Consider the following 21,537-nt stretch of genomic DNA (forward strand, 5'->3'; position numbering starts at 1 on the left):
CATCGGGGGAAAACTGAAGCAAGACTTAAAGATTGACTAAATGCAATGGTAGACATGACTTGTCATCAGATCAAAAGGCTGTTTGGAAGATGACACTGCCTCCTGGGAATTGTGTTATCTCTATAAAAAGTGCCCTTCAAAGCTAAAAACCTGGGATGCTCTGAATGTGTCAGTTTGTTTATTTTATTGATTGGACATAAATCTAACCTTTATACCACATTAAAACCTACATGCAATAAATAAAATGTCAAAAATAAAATTGCTCTCTAACAATAGTATATAATATTCCAGCATTGATTGATGCATCAGGAAGAAGCATCAGTGTAACTTCTAGATGTAAAACCACATGTCAGGTGTGGGCCAATCACATGCAGGTCTCTCAGTGTGACTGCAGCTTTAACGCTCATCAGTTAATGAGTAATTGCTTCCAGCTGTCCTCTCCATGTGATGAGTCTGACCTGGGAAGTGTTCGACATTGAGAGTTTGAACCTCTGCATCTTATTTAAAGTACAATGTGATTTAGATTTCCTAAATTATCACTTGTTTGACTGATAGTGTTGTGTTTGCAGGAGGCTTTCCTGTTGTTCTGATAAAAGAGCAAGATGGTGATGGCAGGTCAGGCAGCCTCTGTGGCACTGCTGACACTTTTCGCTGTTGGTGTTGCGGACGCCATTCGCACTTTGAAAGAAGGACCAATGATCGATGCTGAAGGAAGGGAATATAAAACATTAAGATTTGACACAGAACGTCAAATCAGTGAACCACAGTTCAATGAGGGATCCACTGTCGGTGTACGATGCACAGAAGCGTCCATGATCATTGTGGTGAAGGCTGACCTCTTCAACAATGGACGCCTTTTGTCTCCTGGGGAACTTTTTTTGGGAGAAGTCAAGAATTCACAGAGCAGTCAGTGTCGACCTGCTGCTGCTGCTGGTGACTCTGAATATGTATTTGAAGCTGGACTTCAAGACTGTGGCTCCAAATTCATTGTAAGTTGTTAATGATCAATAGAAGACATGACTGTGGTTGCTTAAATTAACATTTTGATTTGCTGTGTTTTCAGAAATGACCCTGATTTTTATCTTTTTTATTTATTGATTTTATTCTTTAGACTTCTAAGGATTCTGTGATCTACTCAAACAAGCTGATAATCTTACTAGCTGCCGGCCAACATGGCATTACAAGGACGACCCATGCTGTTGTTCCTGTTTCCTGTCACTATAAGAGGTGAGATGTTTTTATTTTAATGTACAGAGAAGCTCTTTGACTTCTTCTTCTTCTGGCCTGAATTTGTTTCTTTCCGGGCCAGGACACAGTTTGATGGCAGGAACTCTCAGCAGCCATCCCTCTCTGCTCCTGCTATGTATTCAACAGATGCTTTCTCTCTGAAGCTGATGATTGGTATGTGAGACCTCCTCACGGTTGCTTTGATTGGATTTTGTAGTAGAAGTAGGACCAGTGTGTAGGATATAGTGGCATCGAGCAATGATGTTGTAGATTGCAACTAATAACCCCTCCGCTCACCACTGAACCTCCAAGCTTGTCGGAGAACTGGAATTTTTTTAAATAATTCATTCAAGGCATACCACCCACAAAAAAAATTGTTTTAACCTTGATTTCTCAAAGAACACATCATTAATGCATTGTTTTCCTGGGCAAGTGTTTCTAAATAATACATTTTAGCAAAAATGCATGTGCTCTGGATTCAGTTAGTACACAACCGGATAAATGCATCATAAAAAACATTTTATCAAAGTTTATAAACTCAAATTAAATTTTGAGCAGGAAGTAACATTAAAGTTCTAAATTAGTACTGAAAACTGGTTCTCGAGTAAATGTAACTTGCACATATTGTATACCAAAGTTACATTCAACCACTTAAGTGATGCTTGTGTTTCGAATTTAGAGGACTGGACAAGAGAGACGCTCACCAGTGTCTTCTACACCGGAGACCTCCTGCACCTGGAAGCCTCTTACACCAGTCCTGATGCGGGACACAGACGACTGTTTATCGACAGCTGTGTCGCCACTCTGTCTCCTGACCCAACATCGGTCCCCAGATACTACTTAATTGAAAATCACGGGTAAGAGAAGCACAGGATTCAGCAGGATACTTACAATTGGCTTTTAACTAATCTTTTTTCATCAGGTGCCTCATTGATGCCAAAGAGGAAGGATCCAACGCACTTTTCTACCCCAGAACAAGAGCTTCTTCTCTTCAGCTGCAGCTCACTGCCTTCCTGTTTCCCCAGGACACAAGGAACTCGGTGAGCTACTTCTATAACCTGAATGATTTTAACATGATGTCTGGAACTTCTCTGAGGTTGTACATTTCTGGGGTCTCCTTGTTTCAGATATTTATTACTTGCCAGCTGAAAGCGACCTCTGAAATGTGGAAGAGCAGCCCCATCAACAAAGCCTGCAATTATATGAATTCAAGGTGCTTTTATGACTTATCTTGTGAATTGTTGTTATTGTCAGTGCATGATTTACAAAGGCTTTGGAAATAATAAGAATGAATATTTTCTAAAATGAATCTCCCGTGATGTCTCTACAGCCAGAGCATAGCAACAGTGAGTTATACCTCAGCATTTTGGCTGAAACTGCACACATGTGAGGGGAATGTTCTGATTTTAAGCTTTAAGAGTATTTTGGAATGTTAATGTTGCCCATGGAGCATATGTATAGCATATAGCTATAATTTCAATATTGGTTTTGGGTGTCAATGCCCTCAACTTAAAGAAAAGGAAAAAAGACATTCTGTAAATTTGAATCATCAGATGGATAAATGTGGATGGCAGTGATGAGGTGTGTCGATGTTGCGATGATACCTGTTACAGCAACTCTCCCATCGGTCATACAAACCTGGGACGTCTGATCCCTGAAGGTGAACTGAAAATCCTATAACTTACATAATCTGTGATCTGTCTGTGAAAACAAACTAAATCTTGTTGGACCATTCTCACTTTCATTTGTATTCATGTTTCAGATTTTGTGGCTCGTGCAACTGTAACCCTTGGCCCTTTGATGGTTTTTCCGAACAAGTAGGCAAAGCACAACAATCCAGACGATAAGGGATTCAATGTATCTATTGTAATAATTGTCTCTGCATTGTTTAATTAAATCAACCATCCTGAGTAAAGAGTTAGTTGAAATACTGAATACATTCTGTGTCTTTTTATTATGTTGTTTAATTGGATAAGTTCTATGAACATACTTAGCTAAGATCAAGTCCAAATATAATTATGAATCTAAGGCTTATTATAAGAGAGATTTGTGACATACAGTTTTCCGTTTAATTGCTCAGATGTGACTCACAATAGTTCTTTTTGCAGCGGAGAAATATTGTACGCATGGAGGTGCATCATGTCTATTATTTGCACACTGATTTACCTATAACACTTATTGTTACTGGTAGAAAACACACACACACACACACACACACACACACACACACACACACACACATTATGGAAGAAAGAAATGTTAACTGTGAGTCTTGACCCTTTGATGATTCTCTCCAGGCACATGTAAACACACCAAAGACACACCAACAACATATAAACACAGAACTGATATTCTTTAGATTTTTTTATTTCATGACTGCATCAACAACTGCAGGATGGTAAAGGCATAGAAAATTGCAGGGTACTTTGAACATTGCTTCTGATGGTTTGAAAATCCTAATATTTCCATGAAAACACGTCAATGACGGTAACAAAACAGGTCAGCGCTCATCTCCTTGAGACGTCGTGGTTTTCATATGAAAAATACGCCCATGACCTGTAACAAAACAGGTCACATGCACTTCCTTGTTCCGTATATTTTCACAACTGCAGCAACTGGTGAAGGACGTGTGAATGCTGAGGACAGCTTATAATATTGGTAAGTACAGTTAGTCTGAAATGTGAATATAAGATGTAAGACCAATAACTTCATATTTTAAGATAGTGATTATAGTTTCTGTTAAATTTGAAATGTAATTTTACTCTTTTGCTACAAATATTATTGCGAAACCGTACTTTCAGATTAAATTGTTTATTCTTTTAGGTTTAGGTTGAATGGTAGATGCTCTACCATGTAGGACTCGATAAGAAATGAATAAAGCCATCTAGCTGAATCAGGGCAAATGCAAAGTCCTGAAAAGTGTATTTTGTCTTGTACATGTTATTATACATTTAGTTAGAACATAACATTTTAGGTTCTAGGCATTATGAAATAATAAATAATCTTAATATACATGTATATAGGTTAAATGAGCATTTCCCCCACTTCTTACGTGTTAAATTCCCCATAACCTTTCTGCCATAATATAATTTGTTGAGGAATAAGGAAGAGACACACCCTGAAGTAAAGAGATTCAACTTAACTTAGTGTAGGGTGTAGTTCCAGTAAAGGCTTAAAGAGTTGACTAGAGAAAGTGGAATGTTGGAACATTTGGGCTTACAAATATTGTTTCTATTTTTTCCAAATGAAAGAATCATATAATCATATGTTGTTTAAGCAAATAAAAAATGATACTTTGTTATAATTAGATTATTTAGTCAAACACAAACATAGAGAATCAGCATTTTTGCTCTTTTTTTTTCAAAAAAAATGTATATATTTTTGTAACAGATTCACTAAAACCTTAACTTTTCTGTTTGTTTTACTTATGTGATCAAATTATTATTATTTCATACACTCTGCTGTAACTTTTCTTATATATATATATATATTTCTGTCTTCTGTTTGATCTTGTTATAATGTTATCATTGGTTACTCTTTGAGTGTTTTAATAATGTCCTTAATATGTTTCTTTTACAAAAGTCTGAATGCTTTGTATTTTTATTGTAAGAAACTTAAATTGCCTTGTTTTTGAAATGTGCTGTAAAGATAAACTGTTCTTATCCTGCTTTACCTTAGAGGTCCTATGGAGGAAAAAACTGCAGCCTGGGGGCGGCTTGAATGATCAATAACATGGTAAAGATGTTGCATTGTTTATTACTGAAATACTTACCATTGAGGATATCTATATTAAATGCAATCAAACCTATTGTTTATTCTATTAGGATATGCCATTTAAATAAGTCACTATATATTAGGCAGACTTTATGGAATCAAAGAAATCCTGTAATGAAAAATGACAGATTGGAAAAGTTGAATGGGTCACCCACCTATAGTCATAAATCATTAAACACATTCAGTACCAGTTGTTCTAAAGCCTTCCTTGATTATGATTGTGAGAACTATAACTTTAATGATAACAGGACAAAGGACATGCTGTGTCATGCGCATAGATAATTGTGTTGATGTCAATCTTAGACTGCCATCCATTTTGCTATGGGATGATTCAATAGTGGACCTGTAGACGAGTAATATACATGGATGCCTATATCTTTGTTTTAAACACACAGTATATGATTAAAATGCAGATTTCTTTTACATTGATCCTCTGTTTTCATGCCTTGATATAGCTTGTGTAAATATATAATATATTATATTGTAGTTTTGGGTGAATCGGAGAAAACCTGGGGAGAGAGACTAATCCACTAAGATTTTCTTTTGACATTTTTACAGCAAACTATAACTATAAAATCACCAATTAATTGGCTGGTTGTTTTTTGCCTGCTTAGATTCTTGGTAAATAAAGTCGTATAGCCAACATTTATCATAATTTGCAAGCACATCCCTGTGTTTTTAATAAAGCAAGAACATTATGAAAACACTGTTGCTGGTATCATGAAAATGAAACTGAAAATAAACTACTTCATCAAAAATGTCCTGAACCTCAAATACATTTTTTATTTTGCAGTTCGGACATAAACAATGTCACAAGTAATGGTAAAACATCTTTTAAGGCAGTAAGAATTGTGTTTTTTAAATAATGTGCCAAATTGAAATGACGGTGTATGTAAAATAGGCTTGCTCATCCTACAGAGAATAATCTCCTGAATCTGCTGCACTTCAACGCCCCAGTGTGGCTAAAACGTTATTGCAGACTTACAAATCGCACTTAAGTTCTGAATTAGTGATTTGTAACCACAAGAGGGACACAAACCAACTTAATTCATATCTTAACTGTAATAATATAAGACAAATGTGTTTCTTTGTTCAATTGGTTGCAAAAACAACCTGGGCAATGACATGTGACTTCTCCTACTGCTACAGTAACTTGCCACTACATGTCCACAAGTTATTATTTCAAGAGGACAATTGAAACATTTTATATTTGTTTTAATTTATAACATAATATTGTATAAGTGCATAAAAAACCCAACAAAGAATCATGGAAATTAAAAGTAACTTTACACATAAAACGGACCAAAACGACAAGTACATTTTAATTACAATTTTTGGACACTAACACTTTCTGTCACCAACAGAATCACCAAAAGACTGTTACAAGAACAACAATAAGTCCTCTAGTCTTGTGGTAAGAGTGTTCTTTGGTATAGTGTGTATGTGAATGTCAATGATTCAACACACAAGTTATGATATGACAATCTTAAATCTTCTTTAACTGTCTTTAGAAACATCCAAAAAGATGGAAGGCAGTTCACCAGAATTCGGTGAGTATTAAATGTTGTTGTGTTATTAGAGTTAAGCAGAATGGAGTCCCTGATATTGGTAACATGTATAAACATGAAGTCTTTCATCCAGTAAGTCTAGTGCAATTATGAACCAGAGACTTTTCATGGAGTATTAAGTCCAAGAGTTGTCCCTTCATGTTCACTAAAAACATTTACCACTGCTAAAGGGTCGTTCCAGAATTGGAGGACCATTCAAAACTTTTGAAAAAATGAACCCCTTATTTTAGAATTTTCTGTTATGCTTTTAAGAAAAACAGGTAGTAAACCATTAAAAAACATTTAGGCATCAAAGGTAAATGTTTTATTATTTTATTTTCAGGAACGCTCAATGGTGGGCTACCACTCTGTAAAAGCGTAGTTATTACTATTCAAACACAGTTGCGTTCAATTTGTGATAATTGTTAAGAAACATTGTTAGTTGTTGCAACCTTAAAATGCTTAGGCTACCTGGTGGCTATAAAAAAAAGGCAATTCCTATTCTGGGAAAATACAGTAACACATTTAGCACATGTAGATTATGCTAAATAATGCATAAACATTTAATTTAACTAGAGAGATTAAATAGAACTGCAGCTAATGCAACCCTGTTACTGTAACGCAACAATTGTAGTCTTATTAGTATAGTAACAGGGTTGCAAATCAATGCTAATGTTAGTGATAACCTCAGGAATATATAAAGAAATCTAACTGCAGAATTAGATGCTACTTTCAAGGCCAGATCAAACTTAGATATTTAACTAAAGAAAGATAACTTTGAAATGAATAATCTGATCATATGAGTAACAGGGTTGCATTGGGAAAGCACTTCTGTCTCATGGACAATATTTTAATACAACTTCAAAATCTGAATTCTGAAGATGTGCCACTCTGTAAAAAAACGCCCCTCCCGTAGCTACTCTTAGTCATGCAAGTAAGCAGTTGTTATTTTACGTCTTCATTGGTAAGCCAAACTGGCTGAATATATTTAACAGCTTTTTTATGACACTAGAAAATGTACCATTTCTTTTACAGGATGGCGTGATCTGTCCTGTGAAAAATGGACAGAATCTCATGTGAGCTCCTGGTTAAAATTCATTGGAATAAAAGAGAAGTACATAATTAAAATGCAAGAGGAGGAAGTAACAGGACCAGTTATCACAACTCTACAGAGGGAGTTCCTCAGCACCACAATTGAAATGAAAAGTGGACAAATTGAACTCCTACTGAACAAACGAGATGAACTTTTAAAATCCAAACCAAACAATCTCAAAAAAGGAAGCGATTTAGGTGAAAAGGAGAGAAACATTCCAAATCCTGGCCAAGAACCAAGCCCCCCGTCACAGATACCTTGTGACGGAGCAGAAGGGGACAGTAGTCCTACGGAGCTAGATGATAACTTGACCTCTTCAGAAGTATCGTTCTGTGGCTTTCGTAACTTTGACCAGCATGAAAGAAACTACAGATATATCAAACACAGTGTGCTACCTCCAGAAACAGGAATTGAAAACATGATTGATCCATGTCATGAATATAAATCCCTGGAGATTGCACACAGACTAGACTCAGAAAGACTCAAATCTAAGGTGGCAACTGATGTGTTGAAATTTGCATGTGCGTGCATGAACATGCGAAGCAATGGGACCATTCATTTTGGGATTATGGATAAAATAAGACGTAAACATCGGCATGGTGAAATCATAGGGATTCCTGTCAGGAATCAAGAGGATTTTGTTGATGCACTAGACTACATTGAAAGATGCTTTAGAGGGTCAAATCACCAATGCGACGCCAGGAGTTGCATAAGGAACCCCCAATTCATTGAGGTACTCGACAAGGAAACTAGTGAGATAACATGGGTCATTGAGTATGATGTTGTCCCAAAAGCAAGCACTGTGAAAGACAAGCTTTTCCATGTTGGTGTCCCTAAATTCACTGAGAAGAACAAAAGAATCACACTTGAAGAGAAAGTTCCTTATCAGAGAGTCGGAGCTAACACATTACGCATACCAGATGAGGAACTTGTTCATTTCATTCAAAGACTCAGGGAGAAAGACCAACAGAGAGAAGAGGCAGAATCTTCAAGCAATCAAACAACTGTTGAATGTGAAGAGGATCAAGAGAGGAAACTCTCCATCCTCTTAACATGTGGGAAAACTCATATGGACAACTCCATGTTTTACATCATAGTGACCAACCAATTTCACACCGAGCATCTCAGCCACATGAGCTTCTTGCTACACATGAATATCTTCTGTGTGTTTGATTTTGACCCTGATTCAAAAAAATCTGGTCTTTGTGGTAGATACAAGGAGCAGAAGGCTGTAAACCTTCACTTTCTTGATAACTACGCAAATAACGAACAGTTAAAACCTTCCGAATTTGTTGATTCTTTGCAGCTTTTTGAGAGAACAAGCTGGATTTTTTGCAATGGAAGAAAAAACTTTCCCGGAGAGAGAAAACCTGCGACGAAAAGACATGGATCAAAACAAGAAAGAAGAAACTGAAAAAGGCAGTATCTCTCATCTGCAATGACATCCTTCCCAGGCGGTCATTTGTAGTCCTCTTCCTGCTCATGTCTCATATTGAGCAGCCACTTGTTGAGACCTTCCATGAATTCTATGCAGAGATGAATGGAAATGATTTTTTGGCAGTTATATCAGAGTCCAAGGAAAACTACAAAAACTGGGCAAGTCTTGCCCAGGTGTCTTGTCACATGTCTTCACTCAAAGAAATCAGCATTGTTGAAATGCCATTGAGTCATGTGGATGCCACAGTTCAAAGCATTCAGCTCTCAAAGAATCAACCAGCCAGGACATTACCAGTCTTTAACGGAGCACTATGCTTCTTAAAGTCAGTTGAAGAGGCAATGTTAGATTCTTTGGAAATCATCAGTGTTGACCAGTGTGATGATACAAATTTGGATATCATGAGTGAGGAAGAAATCCAACAAATTGAGAGAAACTTCTATCATGGTGGAAAGATAAAGTGGATCAATTTCTGGCTATCTGACAAACAGAAGTGTGGAAACATCATAAAGAGGGATGCCTATAACGAAACAAGCACAATGCTGGACAAGGTAAAACAGCGTCACAAAGCCATACGTCCCATTGAGACTGTGAACATCTGTCATCAGCCTGGCAGTGGTGGAAGTACAGTGGCAAGACAGATCCTCTGGAGTTGGAGAAAGAAAGTGCGATGTGCAGTGGTTAAACAGTGTAAGGAAATCACAACTGTGTGTGAGCATGCAGTGAGACTGAGAGAACATGACGAGAGAGACAAAGACAACTGTTTGCCAGTGCTCTTGCTCTTGGAGGACCGCAATGCAGATTACATAGATGATCTCAGGCGGGAACTTGGAAATGTCATTGCAACCCAAAAAATAAATCCTTCTGTGTTGTGCTTTATCCTCCTTATTTGCAACAGGTCAAACAAACCAGAAAAGATGTACAGAGAATCATCATCACAAACAGTTGCAGTCAGACATCAGCTTACAAATGCAGAGAAGCCTTTGTTCTCAAAAAAACTTGAGCAACTCAAGCTGAAGTTTGAAGCAAACTTCATCCTCACATTTGTGCTGTTGATTGAAGGGTTCAAGAAAAGTTACATTGAAGATTTTGTGAAAAACCTTCTACTTAAAATTGATCATTCGTCACGCACCACTCGCCTCATCAGATTTGTGGCTCTCTTGAACTACTATGTTGAAGACTCATACCTATCTGTATCACACTGCGAGGCATCTCTTGGCATAGCTACCCATGTTGAGAGAGCTCAGTACCATGCCTTTGTGGATCAGCTCAGTGATGAAGCTCGGATCATTTTTATCCACCTAAATGAATCCTCAACACACATCTCATCAATAAGGATTATTCACCCAAAGTTGGCAGAGGAAATTCTGATTCAGCTGTCTGCAAATTTTCCTCAGAGTGATATTGCCATGGATCTCATCAATGACAAAGTACTTATCAATCATAGGTTTGGCAGAGACGAGTTTCTGAAGTTCATCAGAGATCTTTTCATCAAACGCAATAAAAAGAGCAGAGGAGATTCTGCAGACACAGCTTTTTCACCCCTCATTGAGTATATCAGCACCGAAAAAGATGATGTACAGAAAGCTGTTGATCTCATGAAAGCTGCTTACCTAGCTTTGGGTAAAGATCCATACGTGGCACAACAGCTTGCCCGGCTGCTTTACACAAAGTTGAGATTTGAAGAGGCCCTTGAATGGGCAGAGGAAGCCAAATCTCTTCTTCCACTTGATCCATTTGTCCTTGATACTTTAGGACAAGTTTACAAAAGGTGGTTTTACTACTTGTATGACACTTGTAGGACACCATCCCCTGAAAGCGACATTAAAATCATAAGCACTGCCCTCAAAGGAATCTCTGCCTTCCGGGCCTCAGAGAAAACATTCACGAAAGAGGCTGTCAACCGTTCATACTACGGGGAAGTAGATGTTGGCTGCAGGCTGCTAAAATTCCTGTCAGAAGTAAATGTTTTTTCAAACAATACTGGAAAATCACAGTTGATAGATTACTTGTTAACAGACTACATACCAGAAGATGTAAAAAAACCCTGGCAGGGGTTCCATCATCAGTTGAAAGGATTGCAAAAGAGCTTAAGCAATGCACTTGAGTGCATTTCAGAAGACCTCAGCTACTTTCAAACCGACATGAGCGAAGAGGATGAAGAGCTTGATGCGAGGGATCCAGAACAAGTATACAGTCCAAAAAAATGGCTAAGAAGGAAGAGTGCTGTTTATGCTGAATTATTTTGCATTATAGCAGATGAGAGTGACCAAGAAGCCGAAAGCAACACTACTGACATTGCCAGTCAAGCGGAAGGGCTTTCTCCATTCCAAAGACAGATGAGGACTTACAAGCTTGGTGGAGGAAATTTTACATCCATCCTATCATTACTTTTTGACAAAAACCCACAGAGGGCAGGAAAAAAACTTGAGAGAATCATTGAAATGTACCCGGAAAACCTGACAAGTTATAGCTTGGAACCAACAGAGCTTGCAAACTTTATTGTTTGCCAGATAGCTCTTAACTGTACTCTACCTGGGTCCTCAAAGCTCCTGTCCCTTGACAAACTTCAATATCTCAGCAAGAGGTTTATAACCAAGGGGAAAAACATGTCAAGTGCAAGTGCCCTCTTCCTTCTCTCCCTTCTGTTTTGGCCTGAGTCTGGTAATGAACTCAGTTCTGCTGATTCCCAGATACTTTTATCAGCCATTAATGCACTTCAGAGACTCTTTGAGCAAAAAAGCCTTAATACTCGTAGGAGGAAACTGTTGACCCACTTCTTTCTGGCAAATCCAAAAGGTCTTAACAAGTTTGCACACAAAACGGTTATTGAAGCACTGATCAAAGGCACTCTAAGTGAACGAAAACTGAAATGGCTTGGAGGAGAAGTATGGAAAAACGAGGAAGTTAGGAAGCTACTGCAACGTGTTGAAGGATGGACAGAAAATGGAAACCTATTTGTGAAAGGTGGGACCAGAGACAGAATCAGGGTCCATCCTCGACATTCTTCTTCCTTGCCAAATGGAAATGAATGTGTGACCTTCTACTTGGGGTTTTCATTCGATGGAATTGTCGCCTGTGACATCCAAGTAGTGGAATAATGTCCACAATGTTAATCTGTAAATATCAGTCCAGTCTTGTGACACATTGTTCTCTGGGGTATGATCCTCAAAAAAAAGAAGCTAGTTCTAAATACAGCTGTCAAAGGAAAAATGAAAAGTCAGAAGCACAATCCTAGATTTTCTTTTTCAAATACGGAAAACAAGAGAAGGGTCAGGTCTTAAACTGATTGAAGGTATTTATGGTATTTTTATTTGATTTTTTTTCATTTGTACATTTTTGGATATTATTATGTTTTCATTTTAATACTTTTTTGTGGTTTTAATGATCTTAAAGAGGAAATGATTTGTACCATAAAGTCTGCCTTGTTTCCTAAAAAGCAGACAATACCATGATGAGATGGTTTGCAAATGTGAGATTTTAAAATCATGGCAATACAGTTGTACATAACATGTAAACATATTTCTTACTCAGACTTTCACAAGCATTTTTGTTTTTCTAACACATTTTTTATTTTAGCACTTGCCCTTTATGTATTGTCTTCTGTTCATTATGTAATTTCATCTTGAAATGTGAAAGTGCTTTTTAATTTTTAATGTAAAGTTAATACATGAAACACAGCCTCAATGGGATGTATGATACATATTTTTTTGACATGACTGAAATGTGTGACACAAACCAAACCATGGCCTTTCCTCATGTTGCTGCAAGTTGATAGACAGTGAGATCCAACAAGTAAGGAAGGCTGAGGCTCAGTGGGCTAGTGCGTTGATCTTCGGATTGGAGACCACAGGTTCAATCCCCACTGCAGTCAGCATGTCGTTGTGTCCCTGGGCAAGACTCTTCACCACAAATTGCTCCTGTGGGGATTGCCCACAGTATTGAGTTTGCGTAAGTCGCGTTGGGTATAAGCTGCATGTAATGTAATATAACGGTAGCTGTACACACCCTTAGGAATGCCACGGCTGAAACTGGGCTACAATATGAGAGTTAAAGATTCCATTTTTCACTGGAAACGTTTTTATTGTGCATTGACATTTGCAACTGTCTCCTGTTTTACATTTGTTTTATATCCTATCGTTTTCATATATTTGTTGACTCTGTTGTTTTTGTATGTGCTATATAAATAAAGTTGGATTGGATTGGATTGTAAATATCCGAATACCTATAAGAAATATTTCATGTGCAAAAATGCTTCCTGTGTCATGGCTACGGTCTGATTGTCAAAATGTTACTTTAGACAGCTATTGAGTTCATCAGTTACTGCATGAAACAAGAAATAAAGTTGTTATTCAAAAACATGATTCTTCCATTTTGATTTAAAATACCCAGCAAGAGTTTGTCCTCATCGTTGAATCGATACTCTTATGATCAAAAGATGAAATGCTAAACTTCGGAAATATACTTTCCACTGATTTGCACGTTTATATAACTTGCAAAAGATATATCCCTGATTTAACCGAGGTCATTTACCGGAAGTTCCCTTATAATTAGGGTTTTGTTGACTCACTTACAGTAACACCATATTCTAATGATATCGAGGAGTCCCATTTAGTGTTTTCACATACATGAAATAATGTTAATAATAATAAAAGAGACAAAATTATAGTTATGAACTGGTTTATTTTAAGAACAACATTGTTGCAGAAATAACAAATAATATTCAGTAGGGTTTCGAAAGAGCAATCCTAAAACAAACAGTAATGAGGAAGCTTCAGTTTTCCAAAGAAAATCTGCCGCACTACTATAATTAATGAATTCAATATTTCCAAAAGAGTTTTCTTGTTGAGTAATGTTCAGTATTGCCTGGATCAGTATATGGTTGTTTGTCCAGACATTTTGGACAGGGGAGTTATTTATTTACTCATACAGTAGCATGTATTTACAGTGTCTGTCTTCATTAATCACAAAATCCTAATAAAGCTTACAATCGATCATTAAGTCCTAAAAAATAAACTGTACCTCAAAAGTAGGATACATATAAAGGAAAACAATGTACATTCAAAAAGATTCACGGGACCAGCTATTTGAGGGAACTGTATTAAAGTCATTTGAACAAATTAAAGAAAAGTGGGATTTAGCAAATGAAGACTTTTTTAGGTTCTTACAAATAAGGGACTATCTAAAGAAACATAAAGAATGGGAAAAGCTTTGTTCCCCACCATCTAAAATAGAGCATATTTTCATTTCAACTATACAGGGAACAGTGACATAAAAATAATATCATATTTATATAAGGCACTACAAGAGGATCAGGGAGAGAATCATTTGGATATTAAAGAAAAGTGGGAATTGGAGATGAATGCAATAATATCTGACACACAGTGGGAAACTTCACTTGAACAGGGTCATAAAGTCACAAATGGCCCCAGTTGGAGGGAATATGGCTGGAAGCTGAGAATGAGGTATTTTAGAACACCACTTGTTATATCAAGGTGGAGTAGTGCTTCGCCTGAGTGTTGGAGGGGTTGTGGCTTACCAGGGGATCACACACATATATTCTGGGATTGCCCAAAAGTATTGGAATATTGGAAAAACATACAAAGAGAAATAAAGCAGTGCTTGTCTATAGACCTGCCGATGGAACCAATGCATTTTGTATTGGGCATAGTACCCGAGGACTTCCTGGAAGATAGCCACACAAAATTGTTAAGGACACTTCTGCTAATTGCAAATAAAGTCATAACGGCCTCCTGGTTGAAGCCACAGCCCCCCACAATAGTTCAATGGAGGGATAGAGTCCAAGAGGTTTATCACATGGAATATACCACTGCAGTTTTACATCTTAAGTCAGAAGCATTCCTCAATAACTGGACCCCTATTGTGTTGTATCTCCACCTTGTATGACTGTATGACCTTTTTGTATGTTTTTCAACTTGTCATATAAGATTTTGTTTTGATGCACTGCATGACTGATGTGAAAATAAAATAAAAAGAAGTTCAAAAAATATATTTATATATATTCACGGTACAAAGAACCAGCAACATTCAAATGATTAAACCTGGGGGAACAAAATACCGTAATGAAATTGTACAAAACTTCAAATCTACAATACAAAGAGCAAACACAAACAAAGTTGAAACCTGAATGGGCAGATAGCCACTTCATGTAAACAACACTACCACAGCATATTAAACAGAGTGATGCATCCATACTTACCACTGAAGACTCTGTATTGCTCATGTAGAGCATTTAATCCTTAATTGAAATGGTGGTTATACCCATCAAACCTTATATGGAAATGGTAATCAAATGAATCCTAAACTAGAACAAGAGAAACATGTTTGACACTCAAGTATCAATTTGACATTTCTGCCCCGAGTTGTTTCTGGAGGTTAAAGTGAATGTTTGGCTGTCACCATGTAAAATACTTTAGAATTGTTGTCCGCTCATCTTCTGTTTTTCAAAAAGATGAGACATTAAGATTTAATAATAAGTGTGTGTACAAAACTCAGGTCGATGGAGGTTAAAATGACAGCAGTGGTACTTACAGCTTTAACTAACCTGGTACTGGTAGAGTTCTCCTTCATGTAAGTAGTTAAACTCAAATGATCAGTGAGGACAGCTGATGAAACAAACAGGATTAAGTGGAAAAGCCATTTTACAGACATCATAAACCTCCCAACAAACAGGCTGTTACACATTACTGGATATGAAATTATTAAATGAAAACCAAGCTTCCTGATGCGTCCACCAACACGTAATGGAGAATACAGATTCAATGACACATACTGTACAATCTCAGCAGTATACAACATAGTTCACATCAGCTGACATGCCTGAAAACACAAAAACAGAAACAAGGGCCTTCACCAAACTTGCTGCAAGTTTGGGGACCTTGAGATCCAACAGCGTTTAAGCTGTGAGGGCCCCTGGCAATGAATGAGAAGACAGAAAAATGGTGAGACTTGCCTCAGGCTGAAACAGGGCTACACTGAGACTCGGCCTCAGCCAGTCCCCCATGGCATTGCTACAGGGAGAAGAGAAATCTGGGTTTAAGCACCACAGCGACCCGGGGGTTATGCAGCTGAAAAATGCACTCACCACGTACAGACTACCAATCATTTATTTATTATCTTTTGAACGGTTAATACTTGTATTGAAAAGTAAAACATTTACTAGCATTATTCAAATAAAAGCAGAGGTGCACTTTTGTTGATTCAGCTGAAAGACAACAATGAGCATGTTTATAACTGGAGTACAAACCTGCTGTGACGTCTCTTCCCCACTAACGTCCCGCAAAGAAGAGTCTTTTATTTTTGCCACATTTTATTACAATACAGTTTTACAACAATACATATACCACTTCATTAAGTATTTAAGGTTATGGGAGAATCTCCTCCATTAAAACTATAAACATAACACAGAATGAATGCATGAACAGTTAAATGAAGCCCTCACCAAACAAAGTTGGGGACACGAAGTCCAACAGCACTACGTGCTGTGAAGGCCTCACTGTTTAGCTCAGAACAGAAAGGTATTCACAGAAAACTTGCCTTGATAAAGGGTGGGTACTGCCCATGTAACTCCAGCGCCTTCACAACACTACGAACCATATCTACTACACTTCTACACACCTGAATGAAACATGAGAGGAAAAGAAGCCACAGAACAGAGATGGTTTCAAACAACAGCTCATACTCTTGGTTAGGTACAGTAAATATTCCCCATGCGCTCTGTGGTGCTGTTATAACTCTTTTGTATTCAGTGTCTCTTCCTCAGAGCTCAGTAGTAGAATAAACAGTACGTGGCGGTACTACAATACCAATACTGGTTTCTACTAGCAGTTGAGGACATTAGAAAAGGGTTGAGTGTCCAAACCTATAGAAGAGAGGATGGCAGGCTTCAGTATCGGGCTCCAGGAGACATGACAGGGGGCCTCATACCCAGGGGCGGCCGCAGAGGGGCTCCCTGGTACCCAGGGGGAACCACAGGAGGGGCCTGTCCGTATGGAGGCATCCCTCCTGGCATGTAGCCGGGCATCCCCTGGGGTGGACACCCGTACTGTCCTGTGGAAACACGGGTTTTATGGATCTCATCCTGAAGTACAGTTTTGTACCCAGCTAAGAATAAACAGCTATGGTAAACACACAAACAACATGCTAACAACTAATGAAAGGCGGTCAGTAGCCTACCAGGTATGGAATGCCTCATGCCGGGCTGCTGAGCCATCATGCCCCCCACTGAGGGGGCAGCAGTGGGGGTCTGGCCTGGATGGGATATACTGCGCTGGTACCTCGGCAACTGAGCCCGCAACTCCTCCTACCAGACACAGAACGCAAAAGAGAACCATTTATTGGACACTGAATCTCTGAAGCTCAGCCAGGAGAAATACACAAGGAAAGACATTTATTGACTTCGGCAAATTCTTACTTACTATAAAAACTATAACAGTTTTGAAAAATGTTCTAATCAATGTACTTAAAGAAACTAACTGTCCCTTAAAGAATGTCCTAAAACCTATTACAAAGTATAAGGAAATGTACCAAGTTATACATTTGTATGTGTGTTAAAACAACAAAATGCCAACACAAAACCAGGTAAGGGAGGGCGTTGAAGGCGGAGTACTCACCAGTGAGACATCCTCATCAGGGTGGATCAACTTACTGGTTGCACTGGAGGTGGTGAGAGTGGCAGGCTTACTGGTCACAGTGGAGGGAGGTTTGGAGAGCGTACTGCTGCCAGCAGTGCTGGGGCTGACCACGGCGACGGTGGCCTGAGTGTAAGCCGGGAATGTGGGCTTTGAGGGATCAGAGGAGGAGGCGGGCGGGTGGGGAGACCCTGACTGCTGACTCTGAGGGAGGAGGGGAGAAAACACATTAGAGAAGCTGGAAAGTATTTCATTTCCCCCCAAAAAATGTAGTCATACTTTGTGGTTGCTCCCATTAATGAGTGTGAATGTCTAGACCTGCTGTTTATGAAAAGGGTCATTTACTTAAATTGGCTTTGTTTAACCTTTGGTTCAAGCAAAGCAGAAAAGAAAAAAACACAATCAAGGTGATTTCAACATTTTCTCCTCTAATATAAGAAAAAAAAATATATAGATTTCAAAATGTTTTAAATTAAGAAAAATGTGATATAATTGCATACATAGCAATAGTCTGTTAATAAGAAGGAGGATGCAGAAGTTGACGATTCAGAATCAAGTATTTCAGATGTCTGTATAAAGTGGCCGAGAAGAACATTTCAAAATGTGGGATTTGAAAGCTGGACAGTACAAAGATTTCGTTTTGAGAAATGTTGGTGGATTAATCGGATTTAAACTCTAAAAGTCTCAAAAAGAACATGGATTATCAGGTTGTGATTGTGCAAATGAGTATTTTCAATTCATAATGACATGTTCTCGCAGTCGTCTCTAGAACACTGATGTACTACAAATGGGAGAGTAACCCTTTAAAGTATGACTGAGTCAAATCCATGTTGTAGCCTACAAATAAACCAATCCATAAGAGCAAGCTGTGCTATATCAACCTACAGCAGCTCAGAATAAAGCAGCTTCATTTACAAATCTGCATGACTCTCGATTGTCTCATGTGGTTACGGTGCTTAATCAAATGTTTCAGATGTATTCTATTCTGTAGATGCAGATTTGTAACAAAACAAAATGCAAACAATGGCATGTTTCTTCTTTTCTAACAGCTAAAACAGAAGGAATCTGCCTCATAACACCACAGGCAAATTATTTTAATGTATGCGCATGCCAGGTGTAAAGCTGCAGGTTGTCACAGCAGAGCAGGCAGACAGCTGCATACTTGTGACAGAGCTTTAGGGGGGGCGGACTGAGAATCTGCACTTGTACTTGCAACGCGACTCCCCATCTGCAGCACAGGAGAGAGTAAAGAATAACAGGATAGAGATGATTTCTACATTCAGCAGAAGGGTTGCTTGATAGTCCCTTATTCAAAAGGATAAGTGAATGCCCTATCAGAGAACTGAGGGATATTAGAAGTGATAAATGGTGTCATAAAGGTCCTACCTGTCCACCAATGGGGAAAAGAGGCTTTGAGGAACCAGGCTGGGCCGGGGGGGCAGTGGCAGCAGGAACAGCAGGTCGGGTCAGGACGTTTGCAGCAGGGGGAACCTGAGCCATGTGTGTGATGCCAGGGCGGTGGCCCACAGGAGGCATGCCTGACAACAGCAAAACAAATTCATAACATTAGGGAACAAGTAAAGCCTCACTGCAGCTGTGTTACAATATATATTTACAAACCTTCATTTCAAAATAGGTATCTTTACATGCTGATATGTTTCCTTATTATGTAACTTTATTTAGATAGATAGAATCGGAGGATGAAACCCTCTTTATTAGTCACATGCATGCACACAGCAGAGCACACACAGTGAAATTAGTCCTCTGCATTTAACCCATCCTAGTTCTAGGAGCAGTGGGCAGCTATCGTGCAGCGTCCGGGGAGCAATGGGGAGGGGGGGATTGGAGATGTCTGGTGCCTTGCTCAAGAGCACCACAGCAGGGCCTAGGAGGTGAACTGGGACCTCTCCAAGAAGCAGTCCAGTTTCCATATTTCAAGTCTGTTCGGGGACTTGAACCGGCGACCCTACGATTCCTAGTCCAAGCCCCTACTGACTGAGCCACTGCTGGATTTAGTTGTAAAACTTGTTTATATTTTTTTCTTTATATCAAATTTGACTTATTTTAACTTTTTAATAAAAACTTAAATGTCAAAAAAAACGGAAATGATGGCAATGTTGTGGAGGGTACTATTTTATAACGGCGCATGCAGACGAGGCATTACCTGGTGGCACCCCGGCCATCATTGGTGGCATCATCCCGCCCATTGGTATCATCCTAAACACACGAGAAAGCATGGCCATGTTTAAAATACCCAGATATCATGACAATGGGATTAAATACGAATGACATTTTTAATTAATAATCTTAAAATGTTACCCTGGAGGCATTCCTGGCATTACGGGGGGCATTCCTGGCATCATTGGGGGAATTCCTTAAACAAAAAGAATATGACACACTAAAATATAGAAATATTTTATATAAGGATATTTGGTATTATGCTTGTTTAGGTATTATTGCTATTTTAACATGATGTAAAAAATACAGAATTCATAATTATTATTTATTATTTAATTTGATCAAGTGCCATGTGGCATGTGCAATACATTAATCTATTCAGTGACAAAACGCAGGTGTACATTTTCCTTTTTTTGCCAGATAAAAAGCATGATACTAATGTTGAAGTTGCTGTGTAGTGACTGTTTCTTACCCGAGTAGCTTCCTGGTGGTATCCCTGGTGCTCCAGAGCCAGGAGGCATTCCAGGCTGCGTCATGGGGGGGATGTATGTGGCCTGCGGCTGTCCTGCAGGCGGGCAGCTGAAAGGAGGGTCCGGGCTCGTCATCCTCATCGTACTCATCAGAGTCATCCTGGTTCTGCTTTTTCTTTTGAGTCTCTGAAAATAGGCATGGGCACAATAAATCTCTTGAATACGCCGTGACATGACGGTACATTTGGGTATTTTTATGCACATACCTTGGTTCTTTTGTTCCAGGAGTCTTCTTCTTTCTTCCATGTCTTTCTCAGGAATACCCTCCATGCCATATATTTCCAGCTCAATATCTGTTCTTCCAGGTATAGCATTAGGGACTCCATCAATGGTCTCTTTATGCACCTATGATACAAGTGATACAGTGAGGAAGTGTATGAACAAAGGACTTCCACTCTACAAAGATGGTTTGAATTATACATATCCTCACCTGCATACAGTGGATTGCCAGCCCAGGGCCAGTGTACAGCTTTTTGTGACAGATGTGACATTTGAAGTGTTTTGCCTTCTGATGCTGAATAAGAATCTTTTCATCATCAAAATCTCTGTTACAGTACCTGAAATTAACATTTAGGAAACCCCGCTGAAAACTAGATCATTGTAATGCTATGTTACATCATATTGACATGTAGTGCATTTGTTTACTCAAAACCGTAAGCTAACACAGATCACAGGGTATCAAATCAGCCTCGCATAATATCCTTTCATTTTTCATTAAACTAAAGCAACAAGGTGAAAAACTTCTATACATTCATAGTGTTAGTCTGCTAACGCTGCACAAGTGTTGTTATGATCACAGTGACGTTAGCTAAGACGTTACATGTTAATAAGGTTATCGATGTCTAAAACAGATACAGGTCTTGATAAGAGCGAGATGATGTAGATGCATGCAAGGATTGGAAAAGGATACCAGCACCAAGGCTTCATTTGCTTTTTCTTCTTCCTTCCCATGGTTTCTGTACTGTCGGTTCACTGTCTTGTGAAACAAAGCAGCTAATGGTTACACAGTAAACACACACACACACACACACGCACACGCACATACACACGCACACACAGACACACGCCTACCAAACGATAACAGGAAGTTCAAGATGGCGGC

General features: G+C 38.6%; 3 protein-coding genes across 3 annotated transcripts; 2 read left to right on the forward strand and 1 right to left on the reverse strand.

Annotated features, from left to right (window-relative positions):
* The first annotated feature begins 442 nt into the window (after window positions 1-442).
* Window positions 443-3,166, forward strand: LOC134878390 (zona pellucida sperm-binding protein 3-like). The gene is made up of 8 exons (XM_063904407.1): window positions 443-989; window positions 1,112-1,227; window positions 1,310-1,401; window positions 1,907-2,084; window positions 2,150-2,267; window positions 2,355-2,440; window positions 2,781-2,887; window positions 2,990-3,166. Exons 1-8 carry the CDS (start codon window positions 603-605, stop codon window positions 3,046-3,048), a joined length of 1,143 nt encoding a protein of 380 aa, XP_063760477.1. The 5' UTR covers window positions 443-602; the 3' UTR covers window positions 3,049-3,166.
* Window positions 3,167-3,827: 661 nt separating this feature from the next.
* Window positions 3,828-13,437, forward strand: LOC134877593 (sterile alpha motif domain-containing protein 9-like). Its single transcript, XM_063903153.1, is given in 6 exon segments — window positions 3,828-3,885; window positions 4,906-4,962; window positions 6,366-6,415; window positions 6,513-6,551; window positions 7,584-8,999; window positions 9,002-13,437. Coding segments are annotated over 3 exon segments (4,617 nt in total). The 5' UTR covers window positions 3,828-3,885; window positions 4,906-4,962; window positions 6,366-6,415; window positions 6,513-6,526; the 3' UTR covers window positions 12,178-13,437.
* Window positions 13,438-13,739: 302 nt separating this feature from the next.
* LOC134877594 (BUB3-interacting and GLEBS motif-containing protein ZNF207-like) lies at window positions 13,740-21,511 on the reverse strand. Its single transcript, XM_063903154.1, is given in 12 exon segments — window positions 13,740-17,146; window positions 17,273-17,399; window positions 17,710-17,931; window positions 18,890-18,955; window positions 19,114-19,265; window positions 19,892-19,944; window positions 20,047-20,101; window positions 20,378-20,474; window positions 20,476-20,561; window positions 20,642-20,780; window positions 20,866-20,992; window positions 21,346-21,511. Coding segments are annotated over 12 exon segments (1,329 nt in total). The 5' UTR covers window positions 21,387-21,511; the 3' UTR covers window positions 13,740-16,982.
* Window positions 21,512-21,537: the final 26 nt, after the last annotated feature.

This window comes from Eleginops maclovinus, chromosome 16 (genome assembly GCF_036324505.1).
Source record: "Eleginops maclovinus isolate JMC-PN-2008 ecotype Puerto Natales chromosome 16, JC_Emac_rtc_rv5, whole genome shotgun sequence".
Lineage (NCBI taxonomy): Eukaryota > Metazoa > Chordata > Actinopteri > Perciformes > Eleginopidae > Eleginops > Eleginops maclovinus.